This window comes from Cylas formicarius, unplaced genomic scaffold, assembly GCF_029955315.1.
Source record: "Cylas formicarius isolate icCylForm1 unplaced genomic scaffold, icCylForm1.1 PGA_scaffold_8__14_contigs__length_24414737, whole genome shotgun sequence".
Taxonomy (NCBI): Eukaryota; Metazoa; Arthropoda; class Insecta; order Coleoptera; family Brentidae; genus Cylas; species Cylas formicarius.
This window is the reverse complement of record NW_026844361.1, coordinates 17,078,189-17,104,594: the sequence shown is the minus strand read 5'-3', so window position 1 is coordinate 17,104,594 and position 26,406 is coordinate 17,078,189. Positions and strand designations below refer to the sequence as shown.

General features: G+C 34.3%; 1 protein-coding gene across 1 annotated transcript in view; it reads right to left on the bottom strand.

The window, feature by feature from the left end:
• The window catches only part of LOC132706483 (ras-like protein family member 10B), a 143,651-nt gene extending 119,555 nt beyond the window's left edge, over positions 1 to 24,096 (bottom strand). Inside the window, exons 1-2 of the mRNA XM_060677838.1 lie at positions 24,049 to 24,096; positions 20,762 to 20,814 (exon numbers count right to left, since the gene is read on the bottom strand). Of these exons, the coding sequence (XP_060533821.1) occupies positions 20,762 to 20,814; positions 24,049 to 24,096 (101 nt within the window). The remainder of the gene's footprint in view (positions 1 to 20,761; positions 20,815 to 24,048) is intronic.
• Positions 24,097 to 26,406: the final 2,310 nt, after the last annotated feature.

The following is a 26,406-nucleotide window of genomic DNA, read 5'->3' as shown; positions in this document are numbered from 1 at the left end:
GTAACTAACCAAAACTAAAGACTGACATACAGAATCTAAAGGTAAAGTGTTAAAGTTATGAACCAACAGAATAATGAACACCTTGATGTGAATGACATTTTACAAAAAATTTCAGTAGTGTTTTAGGACTACACTACAGCTTTGCTCCAGATTACAGACCATATTATTAGAGCTTCTTATTCTTCGAAGTCTACTTCTTTAGTATTGTTGAACTACTGCTCTGTCGTGTTCTTCAGGGACCTACCATTTCAAAATTGGAATTCGAACACGTACTGCAGCAATAAGATGAAATTATGGTATGGTTATGGCAACAGCTGCCACAGAAAAATCACTGGAATCACATTGAAAAGTTTTTGCATTTAGGACATTGTCTCAATTTTGATTTTATTTTTTAAACGCAACCAATAAACATCAATAAGCAAAATAAAAAAATTAGGCTTAGGGTAAACATCTAGTGTGACCTCGGACCAAACTGACTTCCAGGTATGTAACAAATTCTTGTGGAATGTCATCAAATTCTTCCCCCATGAAGGGTATCAAGTAAAGGCAGTCGGCGAAGAATGAGCCTATGAAGTTGCTATTAAGATCTGGGCTGAAAGCTGGCTAAACCATTAGTTCAATACCAACTTCGTCCAAATATTCGTTAACTACAGGTTTAATTTTTCAAATCTTTGTGTTCTTTTTAGTTTTCTAATGAAATGTAAAGGCAAATTTCGGGAAAAAAATTGAGTCTTACTGTCAAAATCAAACCAGCGATTCAAGAGGGACCCCAATTTTGAAATAGGGTCTAGTATTTATTGACCGATATTTCTTTTCAAGTCTTTTTTTTGTGTACTTTAAGTTCTCTGTTTTTTTATACATGTCATCTTGGAAGGTTGTCCTAAGCACTGCTTAGTGAATTTGCTTGACAATTCAAATTTCAGCAAAAAATTGACCGATATTTCTTTTGAAGATTTTTTTGTATATTTCAAGTACTATGTTTTTTTTATACATGTCATCTAGGAAGGCCGTATTAAGCACTGCTGAGTGAATTTGGTTGACGAACAAAATTACGCTTAAGCACTGACGATTTGAAGAAGCTAACCGCATTCTCAAAAAAGCACACAACTTGGAACTGGATGTTTTTAACATGTCAGTTGTACTATTTGGGAGAGGCAGTGTCGACAATTAAAATTTGTTTAAAATAAAAATTCAGACCATTAGTGCATAAAAATGGATCATATATGAAGGTTTAAATGTCCAATAAACATGTACATTTAAATCACCTGAATTTAAAAATTAGGCTTATAGACTGCTTCGTTATTTTAACACTGGCAATGTGGTCTACTGTTTAAAGTGTATTGACGACATTGGCAAATATGAAAGAGTGTATTACAAATTGAAGAAGGTCAAACGTTAACCATGTAAAATTGTAATATTTAGCACTGGAGTGCACACGCTTAATCCTTTTCTATGGTAGATAACATTTCCGGCCTGTATAACCAATTGCCCACTGATTTTAAGGTTCTAAACATTCGCTATTTTGCTAACAATTATATGATTACACTGTAATTATTTGATAAAACTTTGCTTACATGTCAACTATTTTTTCTTACCCAAAATTTAGCGTTAGGAATTAATTTATGTCTTTCCTAAATTGTTCTTAATTAGTTTTTGTTACTTTTAATTTAATATTAATAAGTTTAGTTTCTATTGGGAACAAATATAATTATTATACTGGAATTTTAATGTAAAGATTTATTAATTGATAAATTTATTTTGTTTTGAATTCTTGAAACTAAAAAATGTTAACGAAAGAAGACATCTGCTGATTCTAAGCCATTTTTTTTATGATATTCGACAATTGCTCTTCAGTATTATTTGTTCATTTCAGAAAAATGAGCAAAATTTTGCAGGGGATGTTGGGGCAAGGCGGCATCCCTAGAACAAGGAGGCTCACCTCAAAATTTAACAATTATTATAATTATAAATTCTGGTTATTTGAACCGCTTAAAAATTAAAAAAAAAAGCTATTCCATATGGTTATTAATTTATTGAAAGTGTTATTTTTTGGATAATTCCATGGATTTAGACTAAAGGCCGAGCTTTCGATCTTATAAATCTTATAAATACATATAAAAAAAAATTAATTTTTAATGAATACTTATAATTATTATATATAACATTATAAATAAGGGGGAGTTTAGTTAAAGTTAGTCAAAAATAAATCGACTTTATGGTTAAGAGCCACAAAAAATAATAAAAAGCTTAAGTCTTACCCCACGCAACCCTATTTTCTGAATTTTAAACGTAATGAGGTAGTAACATCATTAGGTGTCATTGGTGACGTCCATTAAAAATAAACACAGACTACGCTAGCGAAAATACCGCAGAAACGAAAACTGCTCTCCCAAAGAAAAAAAAATGGCCACGATTGTGCCGAACTTGCGTATTCGTTTCAGGACGGATAACTCAATTTCAACTTCCAAACGAGGTCCCGGCTTCCCTAATTTCGTCGAATCGTTTTAAAGTTGGGTAAAATGAAACGGACAACTTTTTATTTATTATTTTAGTGTGGACAAGTTTTGCGTTTACAATTTTACTAGTAACTGTATACGTCACAACGGCGCCAACATTATATTTTAATTACAATTATTAATATAATTAATAATATTAATTAATTGTTTATCCGCCGGTAAATGTAAATAAAAATTACAAAGAAAGAAAAAATCTAAATATAAAGTATTCTGACATAATCTAATGACTCCAAGTGAAAAAAAGCAAAACTATTATTTTAAGATAATCCATGATCAAAGAAGTCCATCGGAGTAAGAGTACTTGGAATGAGTTATTTCTGTGACATTGCTGACTAAAAGTTAGAGTGGTCCGGATATTGAGGAATAACTACACTCTTATAGACAATCAATTGTAGAGTTTATGATTTTATGGATACTTTTACGATCCCTCTGCTTTTTTAACCAACAAATAATCTCAACAAATCGTTTCAATTTATCGAACGAGAGAAAAAATTACGCGAAGCATTGCAGAACGGCAACGTTGTGAAATATCCGGTATTTTCATTTGGAAAATATGTTGTAAATTCAAACTATATTAGCGTACATCTGCTCATATACCTGTGCTTGTTCGAATTACAAATCAATCTCGGAAAATGTTTCAGTTAAAGCCATTTTTAACGAAATAAACTGAAATAAAAAATGACTGCCTATAGACTTAGCTCTTCAATGTAGGAGTTTGGGAAACAATTGCGAAATACGGAGACGAAAAAACCTCAAGATTTTTTAAATGATTACAAGAGAGTTTTCTTCTTTCTTTTTGTATTTCTGCATTGGACTAATATAAATTTAAGTGTCAAATTCATATAAAATACAACTTACGTATATTACAAACTATATTATAATATATTATATTACGTTAGAATTATATTTCATTTATGTTGAAAAACACAACATGGGGGTAAACCTCTCTAACGGATAAGATATTTACAATTGGAACCGTACAAAAAGGAAAACTTTTTTGGCGTATCCGGTTATTGTTATAAGCAGTTAATTCGATGTAATCTTCTCTTCCAGGCGGTGGAAGCGTATAATGCAACACAATAAGACAAACACAATAAAAGTCAGATAAGCTTCTAGATGGTTTTAGTTACATGTTTTACCCGAGTTTCGCTATACGACATGGATATTATCAACATGACTTTGTACAGTTACAACTAGTTCTGGCAGCCTGCTGCTGCTACTAAGCGATTGTACATATTCAAAATAGTTCAGTTGTCGTGAAATTTTACCTCTGCTGTGTATTTATTATTTTTAGTATTTTCATAAATTCATGCAAACAAGCAAAAAGCAATAAACGGTGATTGATTGATTTTTATTTAATGTATTTTTTCTATATCTTGTAGTATATTTATGAAAAGCTCCATTCACTGAAGATAAGCAAAGAATTAGATTGTTATAGAAATTTCTATTGAGATTTAAACAGAGTCAATATGCTGACACTAAGAAATTTGACAGTATTCTTGGTTTTAAACGAGTTTGCCTTACGGTTAAAATTTTGAGACAAACTCTCTTATTACAGTTGATAGTCCTATTATTTTTATACTACTCGGCTAAATCAACTCAGATCTCGAAAGGAATTGCTGTATCTTTGGAAACATATTCTGGCAAATCATGTATAAGGAAGCAGGGACATCAGGAACGCTAGAAAGAATTTTTAGTAATCTTGGGAAGTATCTAGCTCTAGATTTTTGAACTGAGAAATTACACAGCCATTTTACGGCTTCCCAAAAATAACTTCCTGATCCATTAATTTTTTCAACTATAAAGTAACAATTAATTACATGAAGTTGGAGAAAAACACAATCACAAATTGGGTATTATTGCATGCAGGGTGTTTTGACAGCAATGCGAAAACTTAAGGGGATGATTTCCTGTTTAAAATAATAAGTGTTTTTTTATATAAACGTTGGGCCAAAAGAACGGTTGGCTTTAAATATAACGGAAAACTTATAATGAAAATAGAATGAAAATACAATTAATATAAAAACACATTTTCTACATATTTTTTTATTTTTCTTTAATGTATTATACTACTTAGAAACTTATGCAGTGAAATAAGAAAATATTTTTTTATTGTCAGTTCTATTTAGAATTATCTAATGCAATTTCGCATAAAACCCGCACATCCAAATTAAAATAAAAAGAAATCTAAAACAACGCATAAGGAGACAAAAAATGTATTAGATCAAAACTATTTTGTCGGCACTTCTTGATCCGTTTCGTTTTGTTGCTTTATTTCACATTGGTCAGTTGGTTTGAGTACAAAATATAACTGCAAGGTAAAAATTTACTCAAAAATTTATTATCTAAATTGCTTATTTTTGTGTTTTTATTTGAGCTACATTGTTTTAATAAAATGTTTTTTAAGAAGGCATTTGTATATAGTTTACGCATATATAGGATAATTAGTTTAAGAAAATTGTATTAATAAGTTATTTTTAAAACGTAATTGTTTAAAAAATAATTGACAAATCTAATTACAAAATACAATATTTTACTGATTTTTCTTTAACGAGTAATGTTTTACAATTTATTTACATATTTGGAAACTGTTTTATTAAGTTTTTTTCGAAAAATTGCAGACCACAAAAAAGTTTTTAACAAACTTCTCTACAGAAATTTACTTTTTTTCATGTCATTTTAAGTTTTCCTTTAAATTTCGTGAATAACAATACCCTAAGCTTATTTAAAAAAATACATGCATAAAATGTGTTTTTTTCTACTGCCAGCTGTAAAATGCCCAATTACACACCAATCTAGCGTGCGGGGAGCATCACTTTGCCACGTCAGTTTCGTTTCCCATGAATCCGAGCCACTTCGGACATTTCCGGGATTTTTCCGCACGGGTTTGGGAGCAATCGAATGTTTTCGAAGATATTTCCCACGCTTTGAATTTTGACGTTTGTCAATTCTGACGGTCATGTCAGTAAATGTATTCGTGTTGTTACTTTATTAAACACTGGCTCCGCTTCGCTCCGCTAGTGTCAAATAAATAACTTTATTTTATTTATAAACGTTATTTTATTGTTTTATCTTATTGTTTTCGTTTGAAACCATATTTGTAGCGTCGCAATTCCCTGATGGTTGGTTTTTGACCCGACGTTTATATAACAAGCTCTCCTTTAAATTTAACAAGGAATAATCCCCTTAACTTTTTTGCATGTGGTTTGGAACATATGTTTTAAGAGATCCATGCATCCTAATGCAGTTGAGAATCGGTTTTGTTTATCATGGAAAATTCTTCACCACAAGTTGTTCAGTCAAGAGTTGTTGTTCAGGCAACAGTTGCTTGCCTAAGTTCATATCTGAGATATGAAAATATTTGGCCATCTAGGCTGTGTTCTAATTGTATTTATGAGTTGAACAAAGAAAATATTCTCATACTCTTACTTGTCGAGCAGGCTGCTGAACTATCTGAACGAACCGATCACCAAACAACTTTGAATGATCAGGGTTTGGGTAGCAGTACTAATATGTAGAGTACAGGAGTATGCCATATGAAGTATGTAAGTCATCTGAAAGAAATCTTTATGTATGAATGGGTATAAAGGTTTTTTTTTGTAGAAACTGAAATATATTAAAAATCATCCTCTTCGACTTACAGAAATCAATGGTGGCCTGGAAATATAATTATCGATTCCCCTCCCCCCTTCCACAAAAAACATTCTTGAAATAAATTCGGATTTTTTTGTTGCAAACTCCATTAAAATATCTTCGGAGGATCGTTGCCTTTATCGGTGTCCATCTGCGGCGTCCCAATTAATTCCAAAAACGTTTCGCATTTAAAATTTAAACTTGACAACGTGCTTTAATAACCGGAAGTTTTAAGTGTTCAATTTAAGTTTTCCCGAGTTTAGTATTAGGCGTAAAACTTTTCCGCGGACCGATTACAAATCGTTACCCACGCAAACGCAAGCAATTAGTTCCGCTTGATTTTGCAGCCGCACAAAAAATAGCAACCGACAAACAAACAAAGAGCTAACTAACGAATACAAAATAATTTACAATTAATTGATACGCAAAAACGACAGTAATAAATCAAAATTGCCGGCAAAATTATCGCAAGAAGGGCCATGTTATAAGCTCTAATTAATATGTACCGTAACTTATGACCTTAGATCCAAATATTGTTGCTAACTCTATTATAATGTACATATATTTTAATAATTTGCCAACTTATTCTACAAATATTTTTTCTACCCCTTGTATATACTACTTTTACTTCTATTAAATTAGTCATAAAATGACGACCGATTCATCTAACTGCTCCAGCAATTATCTCATACGGGATATCAGTTCTAATCAGGCCTGGATACCAGAGTGAATATAAGACTATAGGCATGTCGCCTTTAACAATTCATTTAAAAGTACTAAACAAAAATTTGCGGGAAGCGTCACTTTACCACTTCAGTTTCTTGTCCCAGAGATTCGAGTCATTTCGGACATTTCCGGGATATTACCGCACGGATTTGGGAGCAAGCGGATGTTTCCGGAGATTTTACCACGGCACGGCTTGAATTCTGACGGTTATGTCAGTGAATGTATTCGTGTTATTTTGGAAAAATTTACCCAAAAACTAAAGGTCGTAGAAGAAGTATAGTATGCAACACGTTTGGTAAACTTTTTAAGCGCTTACCATCCTTGTTGCGTAATATACTATTAAGATTTTGGATTAATTGATTTATTTATTGATAATCTAGGTTGCGTACAGTAAAAAATAACAAAAAAGCATTACCGTTGTATCCTAAAAATATAGGTTCATAAGTAAAACTTTAGCAACTATCACTACAAAATTATTTATGGAAATTATTATGGAAAGTAACACTCAAAGACTATCGCAAGATCCCTGTCTCTGGCGTCCTTATTATTATTAATTATTCAGTATGGATTTTGTCCCTAATAAATAAATAATAACTGTTATGTTAGATTGCTAATTTAAACCTGGTAAGCTTACGTAGTAAATATGGATACATAAAATTAGAAAAGAATCATAAGCAAATAGCGCATAAATGGATAAAATTAATAAATAAATTTATTATACTATGGATTTCATCTCTAGTTATTTCATTTTTAATAAATGTTTTAATCCGATTTTAATTAATAAAAGTGTTCTACCATTAAGCAATCCTATTATTTTTTGTGAAACTGTAGCAGAGAATGAAGAAAACGTCTCTGTCCTATTATTTTAGATACCTTAGGTTTGATAGTCGCTTGGTTAATTCTGTTTCTGGTTGAGTAACTATGTTTTTCATAATTTCTAATAGGAATTTTGTTTAAAATGTAATTTTTTGAAAATAGAGTTGTCTTGCATCGGTTTAAAAATAATTTTTAAAATCCATTTATGTGAAATGTTAATTTTTGTAAAAAGTCTGAAAATTGATGTAAGTGACCTAAGTTTATTTGCGATATTATCTCAAATGACCAGCAACAATTACTCCAAGATACTTAAATTTATTAAAAGTTCTGCCTTGGTATTCTCAGGTTAATTTTTGATAAGAGATAAGGAGTGTCTACTTGACCATTGAAACTTTGTGAGACATTAACAGGTCGTTAGCACTCTTTTGTTTTGGAGAGCTAGATAATCAGGTTGTAATCATGGATTTGTACTAGTTCCATTTAGATGTTGTAATTAGCATTCCAAATGATTGAAGCAAAGGACAGTTTACTGTGAACAACACATAGTATGGTGCAAGAAAAGAAGAGAAAAGTTTTTTAAAATCTATTGGTTTTCTTTTTGTGAAGCCGGCCATTTTATTCGATTCGCTTATTACACTTCCCATAAGAGTCTTGTTGGATGTTTCAACCTTGGTGTATATTTTCAAGTATTGAATTATATACATTGTAAAAAACGCAGGATGTGATGTCAAAAAATTCCGATTTGCATCCGTCAACTGCATAGCCATATCGGCCTCTACCCCTACCTCAGCAAGCTTAATCAAGAATATTTGATGGTCTACCTTGATAACTTGGCTTTTACTGTCAATTGCCCTAGAAACAAATTCAGACAAACTTAGTTGTTTTGAGACATTTGAGAAAAACCATGTTGTTCTTGAATAATTGTATTTTTTACAGCTGGAAAAATGGTATATATACATACATACATGAGTTTCCCTAGGATTTGCGTTTGACACATATTACTGATATATAGGCTCTGTCTATTCTGACAATACAGAAACTTTTCGACCAAACGGAGTTGTGGGTATCACTGTTAAAAAAGAAAATGGCACAAAAGGCAGCTTAGACAGTGAAATCCTGAGACATCTTCGGAAAATTGTTCCTTTCTCTACGAGAATATCATAGCTACCTAAGGCCCATCGATTTTAGCTATAGCTATATGGTTTGACGTAACATCGTTGTCAGCGCACATGTCAAGTGTTACAGCCCACTGCCTGCTGGAACAGTTAAAACTCAATATACATAAATCCGTCTATTAAGTTTGGGTTCTTAATTGAGTTTTATATAAACCCGACGGCTACTTGTAACAGAAAAGTGCAATAGCGGCAACCCTGTCAACATCTTAACTTCGGGACCTTTCCATATATGAGCATATGCCGCTTTTCCATTAGTATTTATGAGCCCGGAGCGAGGCGTATACGGTTTTTACAGAAGTTTTCTTCACGTATTGTTGTTTGGGAGTTGGAAATTGAATACGTGCCCCGTTTGCCTTTAGGCTTTGTTGAGATGCGGACGAATTAGCATTCAGCTGACGAAACAATATTCGTCCTCAAAACCCGCTAGACATCCTCCAAGCAATACAAACTGTATTTTTTTGTCCATGTTCAGACCGCCATTCCGACTCATTGCCAAGTTTATTTATTTTGTATAAATATGGGGCTGGTTCTCAATGATAAATAAAAGATACTACCCTAGCTCCCTCAACTTTAATAGGTTCCGTTAGAGAAGCAAGCCAAATAAGTGTCTTTCATTCAAAATATCGAAAATCGAAAAAAAAAAGATGGACGCTGAAGTTTGACCGCATTCATTTTCACATACCTTATGCATCCCGTGGACTGTTAAAAACGAGCAAAATTTGAAGCGTTTACCTCAAACTGTTCGGAAATTATCGTCGTAATAGTCTAGGAACAGAGAATGGAGAACGGACAAAAAAAAACATTTTTTTTCGACGCTGATTCCATCTGTACCAACGGCTACGCTGTAGAACGCACCGTTCTCGAGATCTGGAGTCTAGTGAGTAGCGCGTATACTTTCGAAAAGAATCGATTTCAAGATTGTAGCTGGGTAGTTTAAAGCGCGTAGCTGTAAAAAAAAAGAAGGAAATTGGGATATATATGCGATGCTACAGAACATTATGGAAGCAAAGATCAAGGGCAGAAGGAGTCAAGGGAGAAGAACAACTTCTTGGCTCAAAAACTTAACGGAATCATGAAACCTGAAACTCTCTAACGACAACCATACTGTTCAAATCAAATTATAGCATCTTTCGCAGTTTTTCATTTATCGATTTCGATCGATATTCGACGCACCCTGTATATAATTCAAATAATGTTCGAAATAAGGGTGATAGCCCTGGATCTCCCACGTTTCCTGGTGTATGATTTTTTCCAATAGAGTAAGTGGTTTTCAAGAAAATACTTGTTTTCTGAAACCATGCAGTACGCGGTAATAATCAATGACGTCATCGCGTCTCGATTTAGGGCGATATCTCGAACGGCGTATGTGATAGACGAAACCCGTAAATACAAAAATTGTAGCTCTCGATGTAGCTTATTACACTGTTTAAACCAATTTTCCATATTTTTCTCGAATTTTAAGTTACGGCTAAGAATTTAATAACGAAAAGAACGATTTTCATGGCCTTTTAGATTTTTGTCCATAACTAAAACACCTTGTATATAATCGAAAAAATGTCTGAACTAAAAGTCATAGCGTCGGATCTCCTGCATTTCCTGATTCTAAAATTTTGCCGATCGATTGAATAGTTTTTGTGAAAGCCAAATTATTCAAGGAAAATTTTTAATTTTTTTTTTAAAAATATTTGGTGATACTTGATTACGCTAAAATTCTACGGTTTAGATGTGGATACGGCCTTTTACTTCCTTAAAAAAATTAAAATCGTTGGCTACATATTTGGGTCACTTAGGACGTTTTTCAGTATAGCATGAAATACAATTAACGCCCTGTACAGTATGTGAAAACTTTAATTACAAAAGTGTTAGCTGTCCATACGGGCTATATAGCTATGTAAAAAAAGCTGGCAACAGAATCAAAGCCTTTTTGTTATGGTCAATAATCATTACAAATCGAGACCAATCATCAGTTTTTTCTAAATTACCGACGCTCCCTGTACATCAAATCATCATCAAATCATTGGCCCGGATTTTGGGCGTCGTCTAGTTAAAGAATTTTTTCGATAGTACATACCGTCTTGGAAAAATGATTTTTTTTTCGATACCCTCGATAAAAATACTTCTCGACCCCCAGTTTCAATAGGCTTCGTTACAGAGCTAAATTCTAAATATATGTAAAATTCCAAGTGGATGGATTCAAATTTCGGACACTTATCGTGTTTCATCGCAAAGTCCAAAAAAACAGACGAAAATCTAAAAAAAAAAAAGATGGACGCCGTGGTTTGAGCGGACTCATTTTTTACTGATTTGTGCAGCTTATGCACGGCTTCAAAGAAGCCAAATTTGAAAGCCGGGTAGCAAACCGTTCAAAAGATGTAGCCAATTAATGGCAGGTCCACAGAGAAACGCAGAACGGAGAACAAAAAAAAAAGTTTTTTTCTCGACGCTGATCATTTCTGTACCAGGTCCCCTAGGACCGTTGCCGAGATATAAGTTTCGTTGCCAAGCGCGTATACTTTCGAAAAATTCGATTTCATCGATTTCTGGAAAGTAACAAGATTAGGATAGCCATGATAATATCCAACTTCGGTTGGGAGACTCAACGAGAAGAAAAGTGTATAAAAATCACAAATAAAAATGTTGTTACTGTCACAAATTTTCGTGTTGTCATTGTCAAAATGTTTTTTGTTGGTGTTTGTTTTATTCCCTAAACTACAAAAATTTTCTAATTTTTATCATATTTAATGCAATAACTGAAGATTGGCTGCTTAAAGAACTAATAAGCATCTTATTCGTCGTTATTTTCGCATCTCCAACCATCTTCCCGCAGATATTTCCAAATAGAAGTCGCGACAAAGGCACTCGTCGTTAAAATCAAAACGACCCCTATCTCTGCTTCCGGAAGCGACGTCTCGCAAATAAGCCTTTAATTAACTGAACCAATTTAAACACAAACGTTTTGCAACTCTCATTAGAACAACATCCGGCGCTTTCATCATCTGCACAATTTCCAGTTGCGGATAAATATCGCTCGGGCATATTTCGAACGGGATGGGTGACTTTGCATCGTTGTGGTTGCTTTTGACTTTGTCCCCTTTTGTGTACTTGTGCTTACTAGACGCGTCGCGTTTGTTTTGGTGGACGATTTAAATCTGGCAACTGCATGTTCCGAGAATGACTGTTATCTGAATTAATTGCCATGGTAGTTGAAGATAATATGAACAATAATAATTGTTATTATAAGAATAAAGCTGTGTTAAGCAAATAAATAGCTTAAGTTATTTCGTATATAATGGGTGTTTTTTTTTCGATGCACAGAACTTTAAGTTGGCATTACTGTTCAAGATGGCTACCGATCTAACAGCTGTCAAGTGATTTATGCTCAGTTTGTTTTGGCAATTCATCACGAATAGACTGACGCCTGAACAACGCTTTCCAATAGTGCAATATTATGTCGAAAATAATGGTTCTGTGCGGAATACGTATCGCGCACTACGTCCGTAGACTAAATCGTCCATCAGAGCAGTTAATTCGATTAACCATGGAACGTTTTTGCACCACGTTTACTCTTATTGATCACTCGCATCCCCAGGGACGCCGTACGGTGCGTGCAGAAGAAGCTATTGCTGCTGCAGAGCGTAGCATTGAGGAAGACCCGAATGAGTCCATCCGCCATCGAGCACAGGAATTGGATCTGTGTCCATCCACTTTATGGAAGATTTTGCGGAAGGATCTTGGTTTACGTGCTTACAAAATCCAACTCGTGCAAGAATTGAAGCCAAATGATCATCAAGTAAACGAGATTGCCGTTGTTCCCGATTTTCATAAGAGAATTTTGTTTGGCGATGAAGCGAACTTCTGGTTGAATGGCTACGTGAACAAACAAAAGTAACGCATTTGGAGAGAAGCTAATCCTCAAGTGTATGTCGAAACACCGTTACATCCAGAAAAACTGCCTGTTTGGTGCGCTTTATGGGCTGGTGGAATCATTGGTCCGTACTTCTTCAAAAACGATGATGGCCAAAACGTTACAGTCAATGGTGATCGGTATAGAGCTATGGTTAGCTCTTTCATTCCTGAATTGAATAACCATGATGTCCAGGAGATGTGCTTTCAACAAGACGGCGCAACATTTCACACAACTCGTGCCACAATCGATTTATTGAAAGCCACGTTTGGTTAGGCGGTCACGTTTTGGACCTGTGAATTGGCCTCCAAGATCTTGTGATTTAACACCGCTAGACTATTTTCTGTGTAGCTATGTAAAGTCATTGGTCTATGCGGATAAGCCACAAACGCTTGACCATTTGGAAGACAACATTCGCCGTGTTATTGCCGATATACGGCCACAAATGTTGGAAAAAGTAATCGAAAATTGGACGTCCAGATTGGACTACATCCGCGCCAGCCGTGGCGGTCTATGCCAGAAATCATATTTAAAATGTAATGCCACAAGATTATCTTTCGGATAAATAAAATTCATGTCGATCGAATAATCCATCGTTGTTTTATTGCAACTTAAAGTTCTATACATCGAAAAAAAACACCCCTTATATTCGTATATTCGTATCATTCAAACTTCCTCCGTTAAATCGGCTGTTAAAAAAGAAAGGGGTTTGATTGAATATCGGATTTTAGTCTGTGAGCGTGCACAATAAATAAAAAAGTAACTTGGTTTTGATTTTAGAATGCAACCAAACATAAAATTTAGTACTTAAGCACAATAATCAAGGATATATTTAAGAAACGGAAGTTGTATTCTGTATTTACACGGTATGCAACTTTGTCTAACATCCACAGATATAGTCGGTCAAAATAGTCTCCGTACGCATAGCATTTTTTCAGTTTTCTTTTAGTTTCTTCTTTCACTTACATTTCATGAGAAATATATTTCAAGTAAATATCGGCAATCTCATTAAGAGTAATAAAAGTTAAAATAAAAATCATTTGAGACACTTCATTTAAACGATAAAAAGTAAGGCAGTTTTAGAAGCAAGAAACTATGTCAAATAAGTCTCCATCAAGTTAGTTTGTATCAACAAACAAATATATGAGTTGCACTTGTTGCTTTCGAAAATTGAATTTTTCGAAAGTATCTGCGCTCGTATAAAAATTTTATATCTTGGTAACGGTAGGTCCAATGGGATCGCCGTTGGTACAGAAATGATCACCGGGGAATTTTTTTTTTATATTTTTTGTCTGTTTGTCCGTTCTCCGTTCTTGTCTTCTGGTTTTTTCTGAATAACCTTCGAACCGTTGGAGCTACAAAATTGAAATATGCCTCCTTTTTAACCCTTCATGAGGCACATAAGCTTATAAGAAATGGCCCTGATCCGAAGCCGGTATCCATCTTTTTTCGCGATTCTCGACTGTTTTTTGGACCTTGCTATGAAACACAATAAGTGTTCGAAATTTGAAGCAATCGACTTCATATTTGGCACATATGTGCAGCTTTGCCCTGTGATGGAACCTATTGAAAATGGAGGGGGCTGGGGGGTTGGGAAGTATTGTATTCTGTAAGGGTCTACAAAAAACATTTTTCAAAAACTGTTTACGCGACCAAAAAAGACGCAGAAGATCCAGTGCAATAACATTTATTTCTGGCACTTTTTCGATTATATACAGGGTTTTCAAATTATAGGTTAAAATCTAAAACATCTAGAAAATTGTTCTTTTACAGAGTAAATTATTAGCCGCAAATCAAAAATTGTAAAAAAAAATGGCGTATCAAGAGCTACAATTTTTGTATTTGCGGTTATCGTCTATCAGGTACGCTGATAGAGACATTTGAAAAAATCCATATTGAAATCTTTATTTTGGGGGCTGTCAAGACGCGATGACTTCATTGATTATTACGGCGCACCGCACAAAAAACTTATTTTCTCGAAAACGATTTAATATTTTCAAAAAAATCTTGAACCAGGACGTGTGGAAAATCCACGGCTATAACGGGCTTTAACCTCTACTTCGAACAATGATTGTATCATATACAGGGTTGTGTCGTTTATGGCCAAAAAATATAAAACATGATAAAAATTTCCGTTTTTGTGGGTAAATTATTGGAGATAAATGAAAAACCGTTAAAGATGGGATAATTTTATTTCAGCAGTATCGTAAACCGCGTTGTGAGAGAGTTTCAGGTTTCGTCAAAAAACATAGCTTGAATAATAAATATTTCAGTTTCAGTATCAAAATTTAACAATTCTACCCGATATTGCGTCTTTACAACACCACCCCCTCTGCCAATTCTATCCTATACTATGAATTGGTGTCCGGAAATGTTAAGTTTGACTTAACTTTTCGAAAAACTGTGGTTATATTGTCTGAAAATTCACAAATCTATTAATTTGATTTAACTGAAAGGATTGAAATTTTGACAACCGACATTATCGATGTATCTCGTGCTGTTTATTCTTCCACATATTCCATTTCGAATTAGACCACTGGTCGATGGACTGTGAACGTTGGTTGCTAGTGTGAGACGCCTTCATTGCTGGTCCTTGTTATCTCTAATTAGCGGTAGAATGTTTACTTCAACTGGATGGACTGCTCAATGATTCTTTGGTCCTTGCAGAAACACCGTTTCCTCGAATTTTCTCCTGTACTCTTTACGAAACCATTCCCAAATCACCAAACGAGGAGCAATTAGGTCACTTCTGTGAAGGACCCGAAAGCTATACAGCACAATACAAGGTTATCAGGAATCTGGTAAACAACAAAAACCTCAACACCTCATTTAAAAGGTTCCGGCTTTCGGATTTAAAGAAATAATGATACGTCCAAATCCCAAATCACTGATAGCAATAATTGAAAAACGGTAAATTTTCGATTAACCACAAATGATTAACGCCGATGGATTTTCCTAAAAATAATCGGCATATATCAAGTTCCGTTTCAATGGGAAATTCAGGAACACAAAAATAATTTACACAACGGACATTAAACGAGGAACACCAACGAAGACGCCAGCAATCAGCAGTCCCAACTACTGCACACATATTTAACTTAGTAGTTTTAACGATCACTATTATCTGAATAAATGGAAACGTTAGTTATTATTTAAAATAATATCAATATAAGGACAAAAATAGTTAACACCTCTTTGCCTACATACTTTCCTTTTAGTTCCAGATGCGAACTGTCACCTCGCTGTCCGGACAAGGCACTATTTTTTTTAAATTATTTAATACTAGAGTTCAACTTTGAATTGCTTATCATTATTTACCCTCTCTTTCATTCTAATAACGGGAAAACTATCATAATTCGAAAATAGCGTCACTTATTCAAATGCAAGACCTATTCTAATTACACCGATCTACAGTGATTTTGATGTTTGAAAACTGTATGCTTATTTGCATATTTTTGAGGGACCTTTTTTTAAAAAACGCAATATTTTTGCTCGATCACGTAATTTTTTTATAGCGCTCCATATCTTAAAAATGTTATTTAATTAATGACGTGAATATGTTCCTTTCATGTTAGGCATGATTTTTAAATGAACTGATTTTTATGAAATTAAATGTGAATTGGCAACACTGAATAATATTAGATTTTTCTGCAAAGCAGCAGAGAGCGCAGAAACGTCAATATAGCGTTGTAATCTGTTTATGCTCAGGTTGTTATCTTCGATGTTGATGATGTTTCTATTGTTGCAGAACATATAAATATGGAAAGAAGACATTGTGTGAACAATCAAAATAACTTCTGTTATATCTGTGGTAGTTAAGTCGTAGTAAAGCAAAGGCAAGCTATAACTTCTTTTGTTAATAATGAATACCGCGCTAGTTTTGGTGTAAAAGACACTCTATCTGGATCTGGATTCCTCCTGCGTTGGTTTTTGTTGACTCAAACTAGCTAACGTTTCGCCAATGATCCTGTTGGCTTCTTCAGAGCTTGACTGAAACTGAATTGACTGGCGCATGCGCATAGTGGATAACCTTCCTCGGGATTGTATGATGTTGGTTTCATCTATGATAAGACTACTGGTAGATGTTAAAACGGGATATGCCCTTAAAAACACACGGCCGAATGTCCGGACAACGCAGCTTTCTGGCAATAAGACGAAGATTTCACTGAAAAAAGTTTGAGAAAAGTTTTTTATTCACCTCTTTTCGCGTTTTTACAGAACAAAAAAATATTTTTTTATATATATCTTTTTTTTTTTAATATTTGCAAAAATCCTTCTATAAAATCAGTTTTCAAAATAAAAATATCTGTCAAAAAGGTTAATTTTGCAGACCTGTGTTAGCAAAGTCCGCGTCTATAATAGAACCTTTCGTACGTTGTCTCGAATATTAAACACATTTGAACGAATCCCTAAACCTCGGGAATTTCTTATCACTGTTAGGGGCGCGCATTCGAGATCCCTCGCCACTGTTATTGTGCACGCAGCGCTGCACACGACTTAAAGCCCGCTTTATTTATTATTTATTTTCAACGTCCGTATTCGAACGTACATTTGCGACAAAGGTACGTTTTAAGATCCGCCAACGGAACAAATAAAAAGAGCATTCTCCGCGGATGAAAGATTTCGCGACCTGAAGTTTTGTCGTTTGAGTTCCGCTTTGCCCTTCCGAAAATCGCAATTAGACGTGCGGAAAGGCACCGAACGCCCTTTTGATTTTCTGACGTATACGTGGAACGTAGAGAAGATTACCTTGCAGAAAAGCTTTTCACTTCACTTTTGTAAGCGGCCTTAACCGCAGTCGGAGCACGTCCTTAAGAGGTGCTTATTTTTCGGATTCCTGTCCATAGCAAATACAATTTTGGTCACCTCTTCGATGACGATGATGCTTATCAAAACAGGAAAAATAATGATGTTAGGGAGTTCACTAATCGTGCCATTTCGAAGGGAGTCAAAAATCACCAAGTTTTGAAATCGCCTTTCAGGAAACGATGCATTTCGAAGTGTGATATTCGGCTATGGTGGTTCCTGTAGGACAACATCTAAGATATGGGAGCAATGAAAAACCAAACAAACAATTAGTTGATGGCAGTCACGTGTCATTGAATAGACCGTTAAAAGATATAAATGAACTCATGGACTTTCCTGATACTGCTGCTAAAGGCATATAATTGTTGAGTTCATATCTACAACAAAAACAGAAGGATTTGTGGCAGTTTGACTTCTTGGACGACACTTAGATTTTCTAAAATGGTACTATTAATAGGGAACCAAAAAAAAATTGATAGCAAAAGAAAATTATTAATGAGTTGTATTGGAAGTGCGAATGAAATGCTCTTTTTAAAGTCTTTAATTAATCAGGGAAACCTTCTGTGTTGGTTCAAGTTGGTTCAGGGAAGTAATGAACGAAAATTAGAGTCTTTCACTTATGTTGACGAAGACTCTAGTGATTCAGAGATTCCTTCCTTACTGACATATTTTAAATATTTTACAAGTGTTCAAATATACATTATAATAATAATTAGTAATATTTATTTAGCGATACTGAGTTTTTAATAAATATCTGCAAAATGAAACATTGTTCATATTGTAAGTAACAAATGTGAACATGTTTAATATTCAAAATGTCCGGATTAAAGTAAAATATTGGTCACATGGGTGATGACGTGACTAAAAGTTTGTTTAGTATAACCTTAGATGCTTACCCTGTTTGGTGAAATTAAAGCGCTTATTTAGCGAAGTTCAATCTTTGAACTAAGTAGTTGTGATGCATTTTAACTATTTTAATAAATGAGTTAGTACTATTACTATCAGGCTGGCAACAACCCAACGTTGTTATATTATCAGAATATATTGATTTTAATATACGCTGAAAAAAATATTTGGACTATTAATTTGGCACACATTACACCGTAAACAATCTAACAAAAGAACAATCACAGTTCATACAATAGTAACAAAAGTATCAAATAAGAGTGTTGGATACCACAAGTTAAATGAATAAGAAATACTAAACAAATAGAATGCACTTTTACAAATTAATTTTTGGAGATTCAATTTATGATAGTCGCAATGGGCATGTTAAAAATTAATCGAGGACCCTTTGTGGTTTTGATGGACCAAATAGTAAGTCCCATTAAACGATTTTTTCATATTTGAACTTATTACACGCTATGCCTGGTTAATGGTGAAAGATCCAGTTGTACGACAATTATTGCATACTAAGTCTTGAAGCAATTTTTCCGGAATACCAATACCCTCGACCATGAGATTCATTCGTAAAAACGAAAACTGTCATTTGTATGACATGAAATAAATTTGTGCGCATTATTTAGTAACACAAAGTAAATAACTACCTTGGTATTCTTTATTTATTAATTTAGTTAACTCAGAACTTTTTCTTTTTGTAATCTCATATTTTTATTAATGGTCTAATTAATGGCATATCGAGTATGTCTTCTTATATGCGCTTTCAACTCAGACCAAATCGTCTCAATCGGGTTAAATATACAGGGGTAATCTCAAGATTTCATGACCGTTTTGTTGTGTTGTCGAATCGATTTTGTAGTCTCTATTAAAATGTTTTATTTTTAACAATTCCAGAAGTAGTTTTTTCGTCTGGCTCTCTTCAAAATATAAATCATTGTCGTACAGAAATTCTTTAGTTCCTTCTTTATTTGGAATTTTTCTAGTTTGAGCTGAATGATAGGAGGCATTATCCAACACAGTAACAGTATTTGACGATAGTTTTGGCAACAGTTTATTTTCAAACCAGCACTGAAATATTTCTGGGGTCATTTTTTCATTGTAATCCACAATTGAATCTTTTGACGTTTTTGGCAGGCAAAAATGAGGCATCTTCCACAAAACCATTTTTGGACCCAGCATGAAGAATTATTATGCGTTTTCTATGTGGAGGCGACACGTCTAGTACACACTTGTTACTGTTATAACGCCATCCTTTTTTTACTGTGTCGTGAGTGTCGAACCACTTCCAGTCTATTGGCCTATTTTGGTATCGAAATTCAAATAATCCACCCTTCATTGCGAAATTCTTTGAGATTCCATTAGCACTTGACGTTTATTAATTGTGTGAAACTGAAAATCCATTTTCTTCAAAAAAGTACGCAACGACTCTTCACTCACTTCACTTCACTTCACTTTATAAGCGTCGTATATTATAGGACTGATTACATCTGCGTCTTGCTCTTTAAAAACTCGCGAAGTACCAGCATCTTCTCTCACTTTCCTCTTGATTATTCCGTTTGCAACAATTTTTATTACAGATGACTTCGGAACTTTGGTCATGTCACTTGTTATTATTGCTGCTCCTGCTTCACATTCTGAATTTCTTATAAAATTCTAAAATTCAAAACAATTTGTTTAGAATCCGATGAATTAGTTTTTTATTTGCCGAGGTAGTTCGTCTCCCAAAATTGTCATTAGGTTCCACTATAATCTCCACAGGAACCTTCAAAAAATGTTTAATTGTAAGATTCTAATAAATATTCATCTGTTTTGGTTAGTTTTGGTTAGTTTATCTACCGCGAACATAATCTATAGCCTTAAAATCGAAGAACTATGTAGAAGACATAAAAATACAAGAAGAAGAATGTTGCTAATCGATAGACACAAAAGACAATTTACCTTACAATTTGAATCATCCAATGAAAACAGCCTCGCATGGTCAAAGCTCGAGAATCAGGTGCATAAATACGGACATACTGAAAGGATCACAGTCAAATAGCTCCGTACGAATTATGTCCGAAAATAAAACTAATGAAAGAACGTAAATGCCTCAATCTCCAATAAAACAGTAGGAAAAAGTTCGAGATCACTGAATCTTTGGTTAGTAGTTAAGTATGAGCATGCAAATCAAGAATTTTTGGAAAAGCGGACGTCTTTAAAAATATTTTATGGTGAAGTTTAAGTGACGCCGTGTCCATCTCTGTAATTAATGACAATAAACAGTTTCCCGCGAGTTGTAAACTTACCTATAACTCTCCGCCGAGGTCGAAAGTGCTTCAGTTTCGTTATCGAATTCGCGCTAACGTCTACTTTTAAAAATTGATTGTCACGTCCGTTAAAAATATTGCTTTTTCGATCACAACCGCGTTTATTTTAGAATAGGGTAAAGTCTGCCACGTTCGGCGGTCGACAGAAGGAAGCGCGTTAACGCGAAATGAAACCGGACGCCTTGACGATTTTCCGGTCAAGGGCAGTCGGGAACCCGGATTCGTTATCGACGAAAATCGGTTAATTCGCAAACGCCGTCGATATTTATCACTTAACGTCTCACTAATTCTACCCGAAAATTATTGTTAAGGAGTCAGTCCGTCGTTTCTAGGCCCCCTCGATTGTCAATTCGAGTGGCTGTTTTAAGGTTTGCGAGGTTAGAAAATTATCGCGGGACGGGAACGGCGTTGTCCGCCACTAGATGGCGCCACCGTCTGTTCAGATGGGTCAACTGTTGCGAATATCGATCGTTGCGGGGCAAAACCGGGGAAGTTTGCGCGGTTTTTCGTATTCCGAAGATTTCGATTCTTCTATCACCGCGCTGATAGAGGTTGACGCGTGCTTGGAGTCGCCGCGGGGAAGCGAAATTTAACCGTTTTGTATGCTTTCGGGTCGACGCGACGTTTAGACGTTTTAGCAAGACCGGATGGAGGCATATGATTAAATTTCAGTGTCGCAGTGTTGCCGCTTTTATCTAAAAGTAGCAACTAATTTGTAATGCGAAGAAAAATTTGAGAGGGTAGTTTATTGTTTAAAATAGAAGGTCATATACACGCAATAAAATTTAGATTTAAAATCAAATGGCTCTTATCAGATTGAAAAAGCTCTAAATGTTCTATATTGCTTCCCTTCTAACGCATTGAAGTTTGAAAATAAAGGGACATGAAAAATCTTAAAGCCACCTTCATAATAGGGAACGTGCCCATTTTTTTTTATTAATATGTGTTTATATATGAAAACGTATTGTACCAAATATGAATCTTTAAATCACAATAATTATTTTACAGTAAATAGTTGCAATCTCCGCCGAGCCCATTCAAACAAAGCAAAGTTCACGGCAGCGGGTGTGGCGTCACACCGCAGGAAAGTACACTGCACGTTATGAGTATAACAGAAATTTCAAGCATTTCTCATTGACGTTTTGATTTTTAAATGTTTAATGTTCAATTTTTGTATTTGTTATGGAAACTACCCATTAATTTTTTTTTTGTACGAGTTCCACTGTCAGAGAAAAATCCATATATATTTTTCTGAAAATTTTAATCTGCAATAAATATATGGCGTAATTTTAATTTTACAGTTTTTTTCTTAAATTCAATTTTCATTAGCCTTAAAATCTAAAAAGAATCAAAAATTTTTATAATTTTGATTGATTTGAATAACCAAACATCACTAAAATCAAAAACAAATACTATATTAAAATAAAGTACAAACGATTTTATATTGCGACAGCAAAAATCTCTAATACAAATAGAACGACGCCCACGCAAATTCACATTTAAATCAGGAACTACAGTTACCATTTCCGCATAAAGAAATTTCGGAAAAAGAAATATTTTTCTATGGTTGTTTCGAGTTATGAAAAATTTCATGACTATTTCAACAATTAACCAAAAACCCACCAAAATGGAAGTAGTTGTTCAACTGAAGTTCTGATGGGTTTTATTATATTCATAGATTTGATAACATTGATTTAAATGACAAAAAAAAATTGCAAATCATTTCGTTTCTGTTGTGGAAGCAGAAATCCCTAATAAAAATAGACCCATGCAAATTCAGTTTTTCATTAATCGACATTCGAATAGAGTTTTTTAGAAGGGAATGTGCACATCCACCTACGCACCCCCACATACGTATTGCTGGTATTATTTTTAGTACAATCAATATGCGGGCAGCGTTTTTTTGAATTTTCCTCTTTGTTTCCAATTATTGGAGACGCTGCACGCAGAGACATTCAGTTATTTTTTGTACTTGTAACTTCTAATGCATTTTTGAATTTTCGCCTGTTTTTTTCACATTTTTTAAAACTTCTATTTAATTCAAATCTAAATATACAATAAAATATTAGCCGTAGAAGAAATAATAATAATGCAATATCTATTTCCAACGGTTAAAACTTTTCTTGGACTTTGAACTATTTCGAATCTGCAATTTCACCAATAAGAATTTCGCACTTTTTCCCTTCTGTGAGAGTACAATGGTATCGCAAAGTTTTAATTGTCTAGCACATCTTTATGTATGTATCAAATGTTCAGTTCATAATCAAGGCTTTACCCTATTTTTTCACAACTTTAATACGACTAACATCACTCATATCTAGTTTTATTTTGAAATTCTCTCGTCCAAAAATGACAAACTTCGTTTTAGAGTTATTAAGTAATAATCTCACAGCAGTGGAAGTTTTACTAATCACAGTACAGTTTGAAGAAAATTAGTAATTTACGTACCGTCAGCGTCAGCATTGAACAGTCTTTAATTCATTTCAAAAAGTCTAAGGTATATAAAGAGAAAACCAACTGCGAAACTTCAATACATCAACTACTAATATTTCAGAGTTTTCCAAAAATTGTTTCATATGTAAAACTGAGGTGAGCTTTCTTTTCTGAATTTACAGCCACGTTTACCAAATATCGAAGGGTTCCATATTCATCCTTGGAAATTTCAGTTTTGTGTTTCTTGAACTTTGTCATTTCGAAGTTTCATCACCATTTTTAAATTTTCAGTAAGCCATGGTAAGCTTATTGGTTGAATGCTTTCCAAACAAATGCAAGACTTTTGTGCTGAAAAAATCAACCATTTGTATGTGCAATTCCTGTAAGTAAAATGGCGATGTTACTCTTGTGGCTTGTAGAGAATTAAATAATTGTGAGACAGGACTATTAATCGCCATAAGATCAATATTAAATTCACAACGAAATACGATATATTCAAATTCAGACAATCGAGCAATTAAGCTTCTCTTGAGGCCTACTATGTCAAAAGCGCTCTCTATAATGTTATCACAGAATAGATGAAACCCGGTAAAAATTGACCTAACATAAAAATCACAAAATTCAATACAAGAATTAGGCATGAGTTTACCAAGCCCGACACATCTGGTTCAATTGCTATTTAAAAATACAGAAGAACAGGAATGGACTGTACCTTTTACTCAAATCTGTATTATTGATATCTGTTTTAGTCGTTTCAAACACTAAAAACTTAAAGTAGTCCATCGGATAAAACTCTGCAATAACCACACGTTTTATCCTCACTGCAAGGGTACCTCTTTCAGCAAAGGGGGTAGTTCCTCTTCGAGAAATTGTAAATACATTTCCCCATTAAGCGATCCGTTAAAGAAATCTTCTATAATTCCTGCCTTTTTCCTAAAATTTGTTTGCATAAAATTACTGTTAATTACTCGGAATCATCATACAACATACAGAACTATATTTTGAGTGATAATTGCTTCTGGCAGGTTCATTTTCGTAATGGGGCAGTTTTCCTTTCCGATGTCATCAAATAATGTCTCAACGCATACATCTCGGGGCGAGTTTCGTCTTTACAAAAGTAGATTTCTTCGATGACGGGACATATTTCTTCGATGAATTGTCTCTTCTTCTGTATTCGGGTATAAAAATTGATTGATTTTGGATTAGTGGGAAAATATGGTAAAAGGAAAATAGTTCGGATCATAAAATTGGTACATGGACTGCAAAGATCACTTTCGAGTCAACAAAATTTAGCTGAGTCCCAAAATTTGATAAGAAGATAAAATGCTTTTAAATTGTGGTATTTGATTTTCTTTCTCATTTTCTTAACCTAATCGCGTGAAATGTGAGCCCTAAACTATCCCTTCAAGTGACTTTATACAGAGGTATCGGAGGAGCAAAAGAAGATGGCACTTACGGTTTCGTATTTCTCCGTCTCCTTTCTGGCTCAATTTTCCAACTCGTTACATACGGGTTGTACCTTTGTAGATTGTCGTTCTGCTTCCCTTGCTGCTGGTTCTGCTTGCTGAAGGATTTGAAAATCCACGTAGCGAACGTCCAAAAGTTTCGAACTTTCCACGATTGGTGATTTTTCAGAAACTCCCAGAAGATTCTGGTTAATTGTCCACCACTACTGCACTGAGAAAATCCGTTCCGACTGCGCCACTTAAATGTTCAAAATTCGGAGAAGCGTTTTCAAAAACATTTATTACACAGAAAGCCGATACAAAGACTGGAATAATTAAGAACAATTTTACAATATGATAATCGCTTTCGATGAGATGTCAGCGATGCGTTATCTTCGCTTAGCTTTGGGCTTCATAAAAAACAATAAAACAGTAAAAACAAAAAAAACATAAATAATAAACTAAGAACACATGAGACGAAAAACAAAAAACTGAAAAAAAAGCTACACTTAACTTTCACAGATTCTCAATAAAGCAGACAAAAACTTTGTTTTTTGGACTTTTCCTCCCGTAGATAATGCCTTGTGTGCAATTTTTTTCTTCGTATCGCCCAATAAAAGGTATTTTGCGTGAGATCTTTATTTTTCACTAGACTTGCCAGCTCGAAAAGCTGTATCAATGTCAAGTGTCAAATAATAAAGCAAAACAAGATTACCGAGTTTAATGAGTTTAAGCGATATACGTTTTTTTTGGTCAATTGACTATCAAAATCATTTTATACAACCGAGAGTAGGATAAAAATTCCTACGCTCATTGGTGGAAATGTTGTTGAGAAGTGTGGCAACATAGAATTCTACCTACCTGTTTTATTTTAATTCCAAAATTTTAAGATTACGGTTCCTGAGACATTTTTACGGAATAGAAATCTCTGGGGGGCGAATATAGTATATTATGCAACAAGTGCGGTAAACGGCATTTGACACCAGCGGAGCCAGTGTTTAATAAACGAGTGACTTAAAAAGTTTATCGAACGTGTTGCATACTATACTTTGTCTAGGACGGTTAGTTTTTGGGTATATTTTCGCAAAACAACAAGAATACATTCACTCACATGACCGTCAGAATTGATAAACGTCAAACTTCAAAGCGTGGGAAATATCCGAGTGGCTCCGATCCATGGGAAACGAAGTGACGTGGTAAAGTGACGCTTCCGCACGCTAGATCGGTGCGTAATTAGGTACTTTACAGACGGGAGTAGAAAAAAGTTTTTCTACTCCCGTTCCGCTCGTGCCAAATAAACTCGTAAGTCAAATGCCGTTTACCGCACTTATTTTAGTATTTTCCATTCCCTTCTGTAAATTATCTAATTACACACCGGGAATAATCGCTTATATATCAGTTTCGTTTCCCACGGATCCGAGCCACTTCGGAAATTTTCGGGATTTTACGGCACGGATTTGGGGGAATCGGAGTTTTTCGGATATTTTACAGCACGGTTTGAATTTTGACGTTTGTCAATTCTGACGCTCATATCAGTGAATGTATTCGTGTTGTTTTACAAAAGTGTTCCCAAAAATTTAAATACTACGTGCTATATGTTACAATTAAAATCTAGTCGATTAGTCGGTAAGTAAAGTGACTTTCATAATTTAAGTTTCCCGCATAAATTTTACATTTGCATTTTGCATTTTAGTGGTTTTTGAAGTTATTATATTAATATCATGCCAAAAACCTGCTTTTTCTTGC